Below are 14,969 nucleotides of genomic sequence, written 5' to 3'. Positions count from 1 at the left end.
GGAGTCACTGTGAGTTCATGAATCGGTTCATTTCAATGAATCACTCGAAATGAACCGATTCACTTTACTGATCCGAACCTCCCATCACTAATCCACTGTGCCCCGGAACCTGAACTCAGTGACTCGACTAATCACATTCACTGATTGCAAGCTCTGCTGCCCAGCTAGGTATTTACTGGAATTATTAGACATTATTAACCCTTACAGATCGAGAGTGCAGCATTGGAAGAGTTAAACGTAAGGCCCTAACTGCTGCGCGGACTGATGACGTTTTCCTCCGCAACCCTGTCGCGCGCTGGTGACGTTCGAACCCGGCTGCTGGTGACATTGACAGGATGAGCGGTTTGTCCAGAGTATTCCTGCGCCTCCTACGGGCCCCTGGGGGCCACACGTGGGTTCGTGCTGTACCCCGGAGCCATGAGGGTCCCGGATTCCGGCGCCAGATCCACTTAGACCCCCGGAATATGGCCTACGCCAAGCAGCTTTTCCTGGGGTCCATCAATAAGGTGAGGCCGGCGGGGAGAGGGCAGAGAGCCGCGATAGCGGTGCGTGTCGGGGGGGGTAGAGTCGGGGCCACTTTCGGTATTGTTTGCTGTGTTTTTGGGATTCGTGGAAAATACCCAGTTCTTTTTCTCTTCCCCTCATTTAATATTAATGTCTAATAACCCAAAGCGGCCTAATTAAAGACTCGAGGGGTGCCTCTCACCCCCCCCCCATCACGCAGTTTGTATGAGGAGGTGAGCGGGGGTCCCACGGTCCTCGCCACTCGCTTACATTTCATCGCTTTGAAGGAAATAATGTCATTTTTGCTGTTTTCCAGGAGGAGGTTTTTCCCTACCCGGAGGTGACCAAGGACGAGTTAGAGGAAATTAACCAGTTTGTGGCCCCCGTGGAGAAGTTCTTTAATGAAGAAGGTCTGTAAATCCAAAATGTTTCTAGGACTTTTCTTTTCCGAGCCGGCGACACGGTTTCTTCTTACCGATTCATCAAACGTAACGTTTCTGTGTCCCTGAGACGCGGGGGTCGGGGCCTCGGTCTGATGAGCTCCCAAACCAAAGTGGATGACCGGAAAGGTTGGGCTTCCCGAGGCGCGTTTTAATGGCGTTCGGCCGGATGAGGATCGGGGGGGCACCGGGAATGTCAGCGGCCTCGGTCCAGCCGGTCTGTTTGCTGAGGGCTGTGAGAGGCAGGGAGGTTTTCTGAAAACAGTCTGCGTTATTCAGCGGGAAAAGCTGTTTCTGTCTAATTGAATAACGTTTACTTTTTTGTTCAGTTGATTCCAAAAAGATCGATGAAAATGCAAAAATCCCCCCGGAAACTCTGGAAGGACTGAAGAATCTCGGCCTGTTTGGCATTCAGATCCCGGAGGAGTACGGTGAGCTTGCTCTCATTCGCTCTTATTTAACTCTGTATTCTGCCCTGTAAGGGGGAGGGGGCGCGTGGCATGTAGTACTGTGCTGGGGGGGGGGGGGGCTTGTGTCCTGTGATCGATGCTCCGGTTTTGGGTTACCGTATTCTCCTCCGTTAGGTGGCCTGGGATTATCGAACACCATGTACGCACGTTTAGGAGAAATCACCTCCCTGGACGGCTCCATCGCGGTCACCCTGGCAGCTCATCAGGCCATCGGACTGAAGGTACGGCGAGCCGTGGCCGTCGCGTTGGGTTCTGCGCGCCGTGTTGGCTTTTGGTTACATTTCCTTTCATATTTTTAGGGGATTCTTATTGCAGGAAGTGAGCAGCAGAAAGCGAAATATCTCCCCAAACTGGCGTCCGGTGAACACGTTGCGGCGTTCTGCTTGACGGAGCCCGGAAGGTAACATTACCCGCTTACTATTATTATTACTGCGGGCTGGCGACGTGAGGATCCGGGCAGTACTTCAGTAAATATTGCCCAACGGCATATTCCTGTGGGGTATTAGTGGATTTTTCTTGCCCTAGCCCCACGGGGGGCACGTTAATAAATACGTTACTCATTTGCAGCGGGAGTGATGCTGCTTCAATCCAGAGCAGAGCGACAGCGACTCCCGACGGAAAACACTTCATTCTAAACGGATCAAAGGTATGAAAACCCCATCCCCCGCACTATGTAGCCCCCCCGTGCTGCCGTTCATACACTATGCGCTAATCCCCCGGAATGTACATGTTACATCCCCCTCTATTCCCCCGCTGGAAGGCAGTTAATTAACCGGTAGTCGTGACCCCCGTGTTTTCAGATCTGGATATCAAACGGCGGGTTAGCGGACATCTTCACGGTCTTTGCGAGAACAGAGGTTGTGGATAAAGATGGCGTCACAAAAGATAAAATAACCGCCTTCATAGTAGAGCGAGCGTTTGGGGGCGTCACGCATGGAAAACCGGAAGACAAATTGGGGATTCGAGGATCCAACAGTAAGAACCATCATTGCGTATTGTTCGTGTAAATGGAGTCATGGGGCGCCGTGTGTGTGTGTGTGTGTGTGTGTGTGTGTGTGTGTGTGTGTGTGTGTGTGTGCGCGCGGCATACTGTATGGAAAAATGCGATAAAACTCTGTTCCTGTGTCCCTTTAACGTGTTGTATGTGCTTCTCGTGTTTTGTGACGTGGGATTCACTGTGTTTTCTCGGCAGCGTGTGAGCTTCACTTTGAAAACACAAAGATTCCGGTAGAGAACGTCATCGGAGAGGTTGGGGGCGGCTTTAAGGTAACCAAAAAAGTGAAACTTCCACCCGATGAGAATCCAGGAAAACAATTAAAATCCTGGAAAAGTCTATTTATTTGTATTTTTTTTTTTAGGTGGCCATGAACATTCTGAACAGCGGGAGATTCAGCATGGGGAGCGCCTCGGCCGGCATCATCAAAAAACTGATCGGTGAGAATGCGAGGTCTGAGTGACCGTGGAAAACGTGGGACGTTCCTTCCCGGTGTAAACGGATCAGAGAGCTCTATCCCTACTCACCCAACTCTCCCCAAGCAGTCCTGTGATTATTACCCCGTGTATGCGCAGGAAAGGCCCTAATTGTCCCCTCTCTCTGTGTAGCGATGACGGCGGAGTACGCATCCACGAGGAAGCAGTTCAATAAGAAGCTCAGCGACTTTGAATTAATTCAGGTAAGCGGGGCAATGTTTACCTAATTTACCCCGCGCCGGACCCAGAGGGTGCAGGCGCTTTATCATATCTGATGGTTTGATACCCCCTTGGCGCACCCACCAATACTGCTCTGGGGCAGTAAGCAGGGCACTTTCTAAGCACGTGCGCTCCGCTTCCAGGAGAAGTTTGCCCTCATGGCTCAGAAGGCTTTTGTGATGGAGAGTATGGCTTATCTGACGGCCGGCATGATGGACCGACCCGGACTCCCCGACTGCTCGGTAGAAGCTGCGATGGTTAAAGTAAGACAAGCAAATGCCCTGTTTCTGCTGAAATTTCTCCCATTTTAATAGTTCATTAATTGCCAACATCTAGTGGGGTGCGGAGACCCCGTTATTACTGTGTACTGTCACACACCCCCCGCTGCGGGGTCTCTCAATAAACGCGCATGTTGTGCTGACGGCCGTCGCTCCTGCAGGTCTTCAGCTCGGAGGGCGCGTGGCTGTGTGTGAGCGAAGCTCTGCAGATCCTGGGGGGTCTCGGATACATGAAGGATTATCCGTACGAGCGCTACCTCCGCGACAGCCGCATCCTGCTCATTTTCGAGGTAAACATTCTCAAAGTAGAGTGGGAATGCTTCATCAGTTACCATGGCAACTGCCCCACCTCTCTGTACTTTGCTCTGGCCGTACTGTGTTTCTAATGGAGATTTTTTCTTCTTTCCCTTCAGGGAACGAACGAAATCCTGCGAATGTACGTCGCGCTTACGGGGATGCAGCACGCGGGCAAAATACTGACGGGGAAGATAAAGTAAGACATTTTATTTAACCTGCGGCAGAACGAGAACTCAGGTCCGAGTGACGCCCCCGGGGCCATCGAGGGCCGGTACGGAATTAGATTAACGTGTACAATGCCGTCCGTGCTTTCTAATCAGAATTTTTATGCGTATTTACAAGCTGCTCCTGCACTCGCTGGCTGTACTGCCCCCTATCAGTGGGGCGGGGGTAGTCCCCGGACATTGGGGTGTATTTGCGCGTGGGTTTAAATGTCTCGAATGTTCCAGGGAGATGAAGAAGGGTAACGTCGGGGTTGTGATGGAAATGCTTTCCAAGAAGTTCCGAGACAGCATCGGGAGAAGCATCAATTTGGGATTAACCGGAAAAGATGGCGTCGTCCACCCGAGTCTGGAGGTGCGTCGGCCGCGGCAGTGCTGGGATCGCCCCAAAATCTTCATAGTGAATCCGTCCTTGGTGGGGGGGGGTAGTCTGCGCACTTAGTCTGTCCTTGGGGGGTGGGTTCTGTGCGCTGAGTCTGTCCTTGGGGGTGGGGTCTGCACACTGCCCCACCTCCCCCAACCGGAAGAATGAAACAAAGTAACGGATATTCCTTTCTTTCCAGGAAAGCGCCAAGAAGCTGGAGGAGAACACCTATTTCTTCGGTAACGCCGTAGAGAGCTTGTTGTACAGATTCGGGAAGGTGAGAACCGGCTGGAATGTCCATTTAACTCTTACCTGTCTGACAGCACCGGGATGGGTGAAGATAGAGAGAAACTGACGGGGTGATTGCCGATTGTGTATCCGTTACGTGATGTGCGTTAACGTTGTGAGTCCCCGAGCCTTCGATTCCCCATTCAGCGATGAATCTGCCTTCTGGGTACCTTTTAAAACCTCTGTGAAGCCCCTGTGGGCCGGTTTGGAGCCCCCTCACACAGAGTGTTCTATGATCTGCTCTCACGTAGCTGATTGTTTGACTTTCTCAGACCATTGTGGACGAACAGCTGGCTTTGAAGAGGGTGGCCGACGTCCTCATTAACCTCTACGCCATGACGGCGGTGATCTCCAGAGCCAGCCGCTCCATCAGCATCGGACTTCGCAATCACGACCACGAAGTAAGTGCCACTCACTGTGAATCCTGAAACCGATGCCAGGGGCATGTACCCTGCGGCTCCTGGAACCCCCCCGTGTACCTTCAAGTTCTCGCTGCATGTGGGCCACGCGTGTGATGTCTGTGGGGAATAGGGGTTTTACTGCTTGTTGGTTTCTTTCAGGTTCTCCTCACGAACACGTTCTGCCAGGAAGCGTATTTCAGGAATAATTACCTTCTGACTCAGCTGGGAAAACGTACGTATTTAACGACATGAAGTCACACATACGAGGCACTCTGTGGCCCCGTGGCATCTCGGGCTCGTCCCTGTACTATACTGGCTCTAAGCACCGGTCACTTAAGGAAACCTGCATCCCGTTTACCCTCTAAGCACACACAAGCCTCTCCATGTTAGTCAGGACCCGTTACCCACAATCCTCTGTGCAGGCGCTTGCTGCCTACACGGCTGCACATTAACGGAGGCGAGAGGTTCCCGTGGCCTGTCCCGATTCATATAAATATTTGATGTTGTTCAGCGGCAGTGGCGGCTTCGTGTTCACACATGGCGCAGATTAACGTTCTGATTCACGTCTTCCTTCCACAGATTCTCCTGAAAATCTGGATGACAATATTCGGAAAATAGCAAAACACGTGCTTGAGAACGGGGCTTATACCTGCGCGCACCCGCTGGACCGGACCTTCTGAGACCCGTGCAGCGAACGTGGCCCCAGAATGTATTCCCTCTGCCATATTGTACAATCTTTACTAACCTTGCCAGCCGTGATGCCGCCGTCCGTAAAGCTGCGTGTTGAATGTTCTGCTCGCGTGTCCTCAGGTTCCGGGACAGGGCCGCTCGCGTTATAAAAGCCCCCCGTGGTATTTATTGCCCCAGCGAGCGCGGAGCGGGAAGTAACGGCTCTTTCTGCTTAGTTTTTGTTCATTGATTCTGTTTAATTTTCACTTTAATCGATAAATGACAACAAACGATCCCGGCAGGCAGATTCTATTTCGGACGCAGGTGATGGAGACCAAACGCGAAGCTTCTGGTGCGGGTTTCCCAGGCTGCGCATGCGCCGTGTTAAGCTTCAGCAGCGATGTGTTTCTTCCTTTACATCGTGGAGCGGCCGTTCGCGTGCAAACTAAAAAGACACGAGGAAGCGCTGAAATGTTAGGGGGAATGCGCCGGGGTAAGTAATCGCCTCGGCTGCGGGGTCTCTGGGTTTTGTTTTATCTCCGCTATTAATGCGAGGGCAGTAATTAACGGCACAGATTTATTCTGTGTGATGCTGGAATAATAAGACTTTATGATCCCACCTCCAGCGATGCATTTAGAAAGGGCCCACTGAGTCCTCCTCGGTATTTGGTCCTGTGGCAACGTACCCCTCGCTGGGGCAGGAGCCATTCAGGGTCCCCACGTGTGCCTTAGCTGGTGTGTCACTGCAGGGAAGGGCAAAGAGCGTAACAGGGATGTCTCTTTAATACCGGAGACCACCTTCCGGCTGCTCAAAACCAAATGACTGAAAATAAACATTTTTGTGTTCACAGCTCTTCCCGTGTACCGTCTTCCTAAACGCGCCACGGCTCTGCGATCTCTTTTTTACTTCTAATGACTTCTGATGATTAGAGAAAATCCTCTCACCTGAAATCGCTGCCGCTCCTTAGCTGAAACGGTCGCACGCTGCGTCGGGGGATTGTATTCCTGTCCATCTTCAGGCTGCCTTTAGTTTCCTCGCCTGGGGCAAATCCGCTGCAGATTCCGCTGTCGCCGGTGCCACGCAGGACCGCCAAAGCGGGGATCGGCTGCAGAGGGTGAAGAACAGGGTGTGAGAGGGAAGGGGCCGCTCGATAAACCCGCGGACACTCACAGAGCCCAATATAAAGCTCCGCGCAGGTCTGGCCGTGCCGTGGCGTCCTCCGCTAGCTACGGGCGACGTACGTTATATCAGACAACCCGGTTGGAAGGGGGGGGGGGGGACCACCAGACGGGCCGACGCTTTCATCAGAAGGTGGGATAGATGTCGGGGCAGCTCCTGGTTAACGTAAGTGGAGCGTTTATTATTTACCGTCATTCTGGAAATTCCGTACGTTTTTTAAGTCCAGGCCTGTGATTTATTTTTAGAACACAGCAGAGTTTCTGCACGTACAGCCCTGCGGCGTATGATGGCGCTATATAAACCAATAAAAAACGATAGGAATGGGCTTCAGGTTACGTCCTGATTCAATGAAAACTAAACCTAAAACCCCCACCCGCGCTGTGAAACCCAGGGGACCTAAATCCCCCGCAACGTCTGCCGGGGGCTGTTTTTCAGACAGTCAGCTCGTCTCTCACCTCGAGGGCCAGTCCTGACCGGCACAGAGACAGCTTGTCTGCCGCGTCTTTAAGGAGCCCGCACAGTTTGCTTTGCTGATCACCGGCCTTCGGCCCCAGCGATACCAACTCAGTTTGGGGCAGACGGCGGTAAAACTTCATCTTCGGATGCTCATCGCCGGACACCAACCTCTCTCCCTCCGGCGTCTCACCTGGAGAAATGCGTTGGGTAATCTCAGTAAAACACACCCCCGCCCCCTGATTTCACCCTAATTCATCGTACCAGAGCTTGTGTGAGCCAAAAAATGGCATCAGAGGGGTTAAAGGGCACAGGGTAATAAAATCCTTTTTTTCTTGGTGTATTTAACATTTCTTGGTAATTAACTGAAAACTCCCGCACACACAATGAATTAGTGCAGGTCCCGATTTATACCAGAAAAGCAGGAATTCCTCCAAAGCTCTTTAAAAAAGCAATACATCCTACTTTAACCATTTAATGCCCCAGGATATTACCTGCCAGGTGAACGGCCCCTGAAGCTAAGAAAGAAAACCCGTCCTGGTATTTCCCGTAGAGGTCAAAGTCTCCGCGCCGCCGTCCCCAACTCCATCGGTCCCGAGTGAGCGTGGGCTGTAGCGTGTTGGCGTGCAGAATATTTTCCTTCCAGACCTAAAGCAAAAGAACGCGGTTACTGAGCGGGCGGCGAGACACTGGCACCGTCACCGAGCGGGCGGCGAGACACTAGCACCGTCACCGAGCGGGCGGCGAGACACTGGCACCGTCACTGGGCAGAGCCCAAGGTCAGAGGTCAGAATGGAACGCGTCGGATACCTTGCCTAATTCCGCAATGCGAGCGGCGTGGGGTTTTTTCGGGTGTTCGTTGCTTTCTGTGCTGCTTCGGAATCCGGGATATTCGAACCCCGCGGCCGTCAGCCACGTCTCCTTGGATTTGGCTGCCAGGAGCTTCCTTGGCTCTTTGATGTCCACGGGGCTGACGGCAGCCGACTGACGGCCCGGCGAGTATGTAAACCGCTGCTTTGGCTCCTGAAATACACAACGTGCAGAGAGCTCAATACCACGTCCCACGGCTCCGAGCGGAGGGCCAGGGTGAGATGTGATTGTGCCACGGACTGCTGTGTGTGCAGCCTGGGGCCTCCCAGACTCACCAGGATTCCTTGATATTGCTGCTTGAGCACAGGTGACATGACCAGTTTGGACAACGACTCAGCACTCCAGAATGTGCTGGCGCTATATCGATAAATGTAATTTCATGATTTCTACCACGGTGGGCAGACGCTGCCACATGTGATAAAAGACAGGTCCCACGTGTCGCCCCCCAGTTCCCGTATCATCCGCTGACGGAACACATCAGTAAAAAACGTAATAATGCGCATTTATTACCGCGGCCATCGCTTGGCGTAGAACTCGGTGGGCGATTTCGGTGGAGTTGAAGGTCTGAGAGCTGTAATTGTGAGCTGTCGCCACGTCTCCGGGCACTGGTACCACGTACTCGGCTTTTATTTTTGGGATTTTTTGGCTCAGTTCGAGGAGATTTTCCACATTACTCTGTAGGATAAGAAAAGGAAAAAATACAAAAAAGAGTCAAAATGAAACAGAGACTAAAAAATTGGAACCGGGATGAGACTCGTGCGGACCACGTGTCCGATATTTACACTAATCGATTAACCCCATTACCCAGAACACGCACCTGGTGCTATCTGCCCCGTGCCGCCTTTCCCACCCGGGTTTTCTGCCACCAGTCTTCCAGATTCTAGGAAGCAGGACTGACAGGGCTGTTCTTTTAGTGAATAGCGTGGCCCTGGATAGAGCAGTAAGAGTTACATGCATGAACATGTTACCTGTATGTGGTCTCTGTGGGTGACTTGGTTCCGCTTCCACTTGATGTACTCCGCGTTGTAGTTATCCAGGGAGCGGCACGGGGTCCGTGTTTTAATGTCCGGCCGCTGGTCTCCGTCTTGTGAAATTTCCTTGTTCTCAGGGAACAGATCTTCAGCCACGGAAAACACATCTGTCGGGGACACGGGAAGCCCGAACTCACAGCTCAGAGCCCGCACCATGTCCGCCGAGGGCAGCAGGTCGCTTTGGAAAACGTCCGTGAGATTCCTGGCACCACAGATGAAATCCAGCCTGAAGGGTTAATAGATCCGAGGTTACTGAATGAAGACGATGATGTCATAACAGCAGACATTTAACGATGCATGTAGTATGACTCCCCCCCCCCGGACACGTCAGATTAACCCATCACCTCCCCCTCTAAACCAGTGGCTGCCCTACACACGCGACAAGCCAGACCGTCCGATAAGCCCATTACAAACGTGGTACCTGGACAGGGCCTTGAGGGCCGGACTCGGCACCCTATCCCTTACGTAGATCAAAGGCTGCTTCACAATGGAGGACAGGTGGTCTCGGAGGTGGACGTGGGTCAGCAGGACATCAAGGTCTTTGTAAATCCGCTCGTGGAACATCATCCGAGAGTTATAGAGCGTCGCCAGCTTCCCATCTTCACACGGCACTCGCCTGGAAGACCAGCAGAGCTTTAATACGACAGCCGTGGCCTCCGCCGACCCTGCAGCGGCCACGCCGCCAATCTGAATGAAACGTAAACATGCGCGGGGCAAATAAATGGCCGATCACCTGAACACAGGGCAGAGCCAATGAGGTATCAGCCGACCCAATCTGTTCCACAGACCGGCTACACGGGACAATCCTGTATTATAACCCATTAACCCCTTGTATGCGCCTTCTACTTACACCCGGCGAGAGCACCACGTACCCGGAAGACAGCGACTCCCAGAGCTTCCTGATCCCACCGGCTTTCAATCCTTCCAGAACAAAGAGGTGAAACGTTCCGTCCATGACATGAATTCCGGTGATCACGTCCAGCGAGGGGTCTTCTTTCTGCTGGTCGGTTAAGCCCACTTTGGCCAGGACCCCGGGAAGGTCACGGCGCGGAGATTCCCCGGGATTCAGGGCTCGGACGTTGGTTTCCATGATTTTTCCGATAACGCTGCGAAGAAGCTTTTTGTTCTCGTAGTGAAACATGAAGATGATGCGGCCGTACGGACAATCCGACTCTTCGCCTTCTACAGAGAGCGGCGCTGCCACGTCTACTCGGACCTTCAGATGGGACTGAGCATCCACATAATGCCCCGGGGGGAGGGGCACGTCACGGGGACCATCCACTGCCCTCATAACGCCAATTATCCTGCCATTCCTGCTGTCTGGAACGTACCCTGTGGGCTCCGGGGCTGCACAGTTATGAATCGGTACCCTTAGATTTAGGCATTTGGCCCCGTGGACCAGTTCAGACAGTCCAATCTTGGCGACACCGTAAGGGTCCCATCCTCGTTCCTCCCGGGAGAAGGGATTATGAACGGTTCTTCTGGACACAACAAGGCCGACGTTGCTCAGTTTTTCGTCTTCTGGGTCGGTTCCGTAAAGCGAAGGCTCGTTCCGGGGTCCCCCCCTCCTTCTGTCCCGATCGTGCACCTCAATTTCTACAGGAGGGCCGGAAAGGTATTCCCGCAGCTCGCCCGGATTAAAGGTTCCAGCCAGAATCACGTTAACGTCTTTGAAATAAACGTGGGTGCCGTGCTTTTGGCCGTGGGTCTGGTGAACGGGCTGATGGTGGAAGCGGTACCGGCAGTAAACGGGACGGCACGTCTCCTGCAGGAAGAGGAAAGAGGACCCGATAAGCAAGATGGCTTCAAAACAAGAAATGCGGTCGACGGAGCCAATTCCACGCCGGCCGCGACCGGTTACCTGCAAGACGTGGATGGTGGGAGTCGTGGGGAGGGATGTGGCGGAAATGATGCGAATCACCAGGGGGTTGAGTTCCATCCTCTGTTCTTCTGACAGCAGGGGGGGGTTTATCGCCAAAGTCACGTATCCGTCCAGCACTTTATGTGACGTCTCTCGTAAACGTTCCGTGACCGACACGTCTCCTAAACGACAATTTCCCATTAAATCAAAGCGATCACCAAGTAAACAGCGTGGCCGGACGGCCATCATTATTAATAATATTATTATTATTATTCGAGACCCTCTTACCTGCCAGGAAAGGCATGAAGGTGAAGCCCACCGTCAGACATTTGCGTTCCGGATCCTCACGGGTAACGGCATCCAGAGATTTCCTCCGACCTGAGGGAAAAAAAACGGCAAATAAACCAGATTTACTCCCCCCACGTTACAGAAGCCCCCTGAATATCAGTAACTGGGGAGAAAAGGTGAGTAAGAAGCAGCCAGAAGAGAAGAGCACAGGAGAGAAGGGCAGCTCCAGATGAGCGAGGGCTGAATATATTACGCTCCACATACCGCGAGTACCGTCTGATATGGCAGCGGCCGCTCTGAGCTCCTCCGAAGCCGCTGCCTGGAATCTGTACGTCCGGAGAGCCGTTTCTAAACTCTGCGTTCCCGCCGGACTCCCATTTACTTCCTCCGGCTTGTGAGCAAAATCATCATTCAAAGCAAACGATCTACAAGAAAGTGGTCGTTCAGGAAAAGGCGCCAAGAGGCAATTCTATTGGTGTTTGGTTGCCCCAAGGGTTAAACAGCAGTACCTGGACATTATACCCATCCCCTATACCAACCGGACGTTATACCAACCCATCCCCTATACCGACTGGACGTTATACCAACCCATCCCCTATACCGACCCATCCCCTATACCAACCCGTCCCCTATACCGACCCATCCCCTATACCAACCCGTCCCCTATACCGACCGGACGTTATACCAACCCATCCCCTATACCGACCGGACGTTATACCAACCCATCCCCTACACCGACCGGACGTTATACCAACCCATCCCCTATACCGACCGGACATTATACCAACCCATCCCCTATACCAACCGGACGTTATACCAACCCAACCCCTATACCGACCCATCCCCTATACCAACCCGTCCCCTATACCGACCCATCACCTATACCAACCCATCCCCTATACCGACCCATCCCCTATACCGACCCATCCCCTATACCGACCGGACGTTATACCGACCCATCCCCTATACCGACCCAGCCCCTACACCGACTCTTCGGGCTTTGACGTTACCTCTGGTTGGGGGGGATCGTTGTAGGATCTGCCACAGATGGTAATTCTATTTAAATAAAGAAAAAAAATATGATTTCACCCAAATGTTAGAAGCAAAAAGCAAGTAAATGAATAAAATAATAAAAAAAAAAACGGCTGATCTATTTAGTACAAAGTATGTAAAACGCTGTATGAAACGTGGCAGGCATTTCCGTGGCCTGCGCATCAGATCCCTTCTTTATTTCGTTTGCTTGTTTATAACGTATGCTTTACTGCTTCTCGCTCACTGTGCATCAATCCAGCTACCTGAGCTCTGAGGAAAGCTCAACTGGAAACCTTATAGACCCGTTAAAACTGCGAATCTCAAGCACCCAGCGAATTAACGGCCATCAGTCCTGGGTCTCTTCGGTTATGCGGGTGATGCGCTGCGGGGTGATGCGCTGCGGGGTGATGCGCTGCGGGGTGATGCGCTGCGGGGTGATGCGCTGCGCGGTAACTGCGCAGGCACAGCGCTCGGAGGGATAACAACCCGGAACAGAATTGCAAATGTGGAATTTAAATGAACACCATTTTGTATTAAATATACATGTTGTTGTAGATGCTTTTGCCAACGTAGACGAGTCTTATTAATGATTTCTTTCTCATCCTTAAGTAACGGGATAACATATGTTTACCTATCTGTATGCGAGGACGATAGTTACTCTGTGTAAATAAGAACTTTTTACCTTAGTCTGTGTTTGATGTGGATTAGTTGTACCCGCTATATGCTGAGTGTTACATTATTTTTGTGAATGGTTTTGTAGCAGTCCCCCTGTAATAGTATTTAAACCGCTCGCAACACTGAATAAACTGAGAAGTGACTGAGAACGAACACCTTGTGTCTGAATGATTTACTTCTCCCAGATATCTGCGCTGCCGCTCCCGGCTCGAGAGAGGCGTCCCCCATAAGAGGGGCGAAACATTTTCAACAATGATAACATGCGGTTACCCTGAGGTTTGGGGTCACCCCCTGCAGACCTCACGTTCCCGGCTGGACGTCTCATAAAACTCGCCCCGGGCCGCCCGTCTTCAAACATTTTCCTCTGGTTTAGGATTATTCGTTTTTCTGCAGAGAGGGAGAATGATCCGGATTATCCGGGGGCCGCAGAGCGGAGGGGCCACAGGGGACCATAAAGGTGACTTGTATGTGGATCGTTGGGGAAACCTTGCTTACCGTCCGGGGTGTCTCCGTGTCTGTCTGCCGTTACCCGGAAAGCCTTGGGTTTATCGAAGCGAGCTCGGGGGGACACTTTGTCCTTGGAGTCCCAGATTTTCACTTTAATTTGGTGATTTAAGGTTTTCATGATGGCGGAATTGGTAACGTGGAGCTCCACGCTGTGACTCCACAGTAACCAGAGCCTGCCGGCCTCCTGCCACGGCCTCAGTATCTGCAAAACAGCCCCCCAATCCCCAGTACCGCACGGTATGAACAGAGAGTAACCGGGCGCCCACACTCACCGTACGGCCCCCACCAGCCCCCACACTCACCGTATGGCCCCCACCAGCCCCCACACTCACCGCACGGCACCCACGCTCACCATACGGCACCCACCAGCCCCCACACTCACCGCATGGCCCCCACGCTCACCTAACTGCAGACACACCGGCCCCCGCGCTCACCGTACGGCCCCCACGGCACCATACTGCAGACACACCGGCCCCCACGCTCACTGTACGGCCCCCACGCTCACCATACTGTTTGCCCCCCTGGTGGCGATCCCTGCTGTGCGGTGCCGGTGCAGCAGTAATTACCCGAGACTCGTGGTCCATATAGAGTTTGGCCACGGCACCGAACAGCACCACGTCCACCTTTGTCGGCTCGGTGTGTTCAGGGAGCAGATGATATTCGAAGTGGTAATACCCCTGGGGCCGCGGCGAGTCTATCAGCATCTTCTGCCTGGGGCTGTTCTGGGAAGCGGCGTCATCACCTATATATACACGCGACGTGACTGAGAACGTGAAAGGGTTAATACACCTTATACCCGGTTATAAGAGGCCTAAGACCAGCAGCAGAAGTCCACACGTGGCCCTCGGGCCCTCACCACCGGATAGCATGGCTGTGTCCACAACGTGAGACCCCAGAGAATAAGCCGATGCCTGTACTGGATGACTCGGTGGAATTAGAGCTCAAGCTTTTGAGGCTCCTTAGGTTTCTTCTTCGTGGGGGGTTGGCGAGGGTCTCGTGGGAAGACGGGCACCCCCCGGATTCCCTCCACACTGTATCGCAGGATAACCCTAACTCCCCCCGTGCATCTCACAGAGACCCCCAGGCGAACCCCCCCCCGGAGTCCCATACTCTAAATCAGGCCCCCCGCGGCCCCCTGCCCGGACAGTACCTTTGGCGTGTAGAGGGACAGCGAAGGCCACGGTCACGGTGCATGTCACGGGGTGAGGGAACTCTCGCAGGTCTCGGACGGGTGACATCACATCGCCCGCTGTCTCCATCCACGTTTCCGCCCCACATCCATCTGACGAGGAGCCCCGGGTGCCCGAGGCAGACGTGGCATTGTGACTGAGGGTTAATGGTAAGTGTTGGGGAGACTGGGGGCCGCTGGTGACCCCGCTCTCCTCGGTAGCTGAGCTGTGGGGTGGGTGCCCGGTACCCGAGGGGCGAGGAGGGGAGAGACTCCTCATCTT

The 14,969-nt window shown here is 53.1% G+C and overlaps 2 protein-coding genes across 2 annotated transcripts; one reads left to right on the top strand and one right to left on the bottom strand.

The window, feature by feature from the left end:
* Window positions 1–461: 461 nt before the first annotated feature.
* On the top strand, window positions 462–5,632 carry LOC149271456 (complex I assembly factor ACAD9, mitochondrial-like). The gene is made up of 18 exons (XM_089507406.1): window positions 462–506; window positions 821–914; window positions 1,274–1,375; window positions 1,529–1,635; window positions 1,714–1,814; window positions 1,982–2,060; window positions 2,215–2,389; window positions 2,607–2,680; window positions 2,773–2,848; window positions 3,017–3,087; window positions 3,247–3,366; window positions 3,543–3,671; window positions 3,795–3,874; window positions 4,128–4,254; window positions 4,463–4,540; window positions 4,824–4,952; window positions 5,112–5,184; window positions 5,532–5,632. The coding sequence occupies exons 1-18, from the start codon at window positions 465–467 to the stop codon at window positions 5,630–5,632; spliced, it is 1,758 nt and encodes a 585-aa protein (XP_089363532.1). The 5' UTR covers window positions 462–464.
* Window positions 5,633–6,035: 403 nt separating this feature from the next.
* On the bottom strand, window positions 6,036–11,821 carry LOC149271455 (uncharacterized protein FLJ43738-like). The gene is made up of 14 exons (XM_089507400.1): window positions 11,814–11,821; window positions 11,569–11,729; window positions 11,305–11,394; window positions 11,017–11,198; window positions 10,006–10,920; window positions 9,577–9,842; window positions 9,093–9,381; window positions 8,635–8,799; window positions 8,065–8,277; window positions 7,749–7,902; window positions 7,257–7,447; window positions 6,567–6,727; window positions 6,308–6,364; window positions 6,036–6,066 (listed from the first exon to the last, which is right to left on the bottom strand). Exons 1-14 carry the CDS (start codon window positions 11,819–11,821, stop codon window positions 6,036–6,038), a joined length of 2,883 nt encoding a protein of 960 aa, XP_089363526.1.
* Window positions 11,822–14,969: the final 3,148 nt, after the last annotated feature.

Source organism: Sceloporus occidentalis, unplaced genomic scaffold (assembly GCF_023333645.1).
Source record: "Sceloporus occidentalis isolate IW3139 unplaced genomic scaffold, rSceOcc1.0.p SCAF_507, whole genome shotgun sequence".
NCBI classification, from domain to species: domain Eukaryota; kingdom Metazoa; phylum Chordata; class Lepidosauria; order Squamata; family Phrynosomatidae; genus Sceloporus; species Sceloporus occidentalis.
The sequence above is the reverse complement of the archived record's forward strand: the minus strand, read 5'-3'. Positions and strand labels throughout refer to the sequence as shown.

Excerpts from the sequence above, each read along its gene's own strand:
- LOC149271456 (XM_089507406.1), top strand. The coding sequence starts at position 465 with ATGGCCTACGCCAAGCAGCTTTTCCTGGGGTCCATCAATAAG. Across the intron at positions 4,953-5,111 it reads TTCGCAATCACGACCACGAA|GTTCTCCTCACGAACACGTT; the intron begins GTAAGTGCCACT and ends GGTTTCTTTCAG. Across the intron at positions 5,185-5,531 it reads TCTGACTCAGCTGGGAAAAC|ATTCTCCTGAAAATCTGGAT; the intron begins GTACGTATTTAA and ends TTCCTTCCACAG.
- LOC149271455 (XM_089507400.1), bottom strand. Across the intron at positions 9,843-10,005 it reads ACGTGGTGCTCTCGCCGGGT|ATTGGCGGCGTGGCCGCTGC; the intron begins GTAAGTAGAAGG and ends CGTTTCATTCAG. Across the intron at positions 7,903-8,064 it reads GCATTGCGGAATTAGGCAAG|GTCTGGAAGGAAAATATTCT; the intron begins GTATCCGACGCG and ends CTTTTGCTTTAG.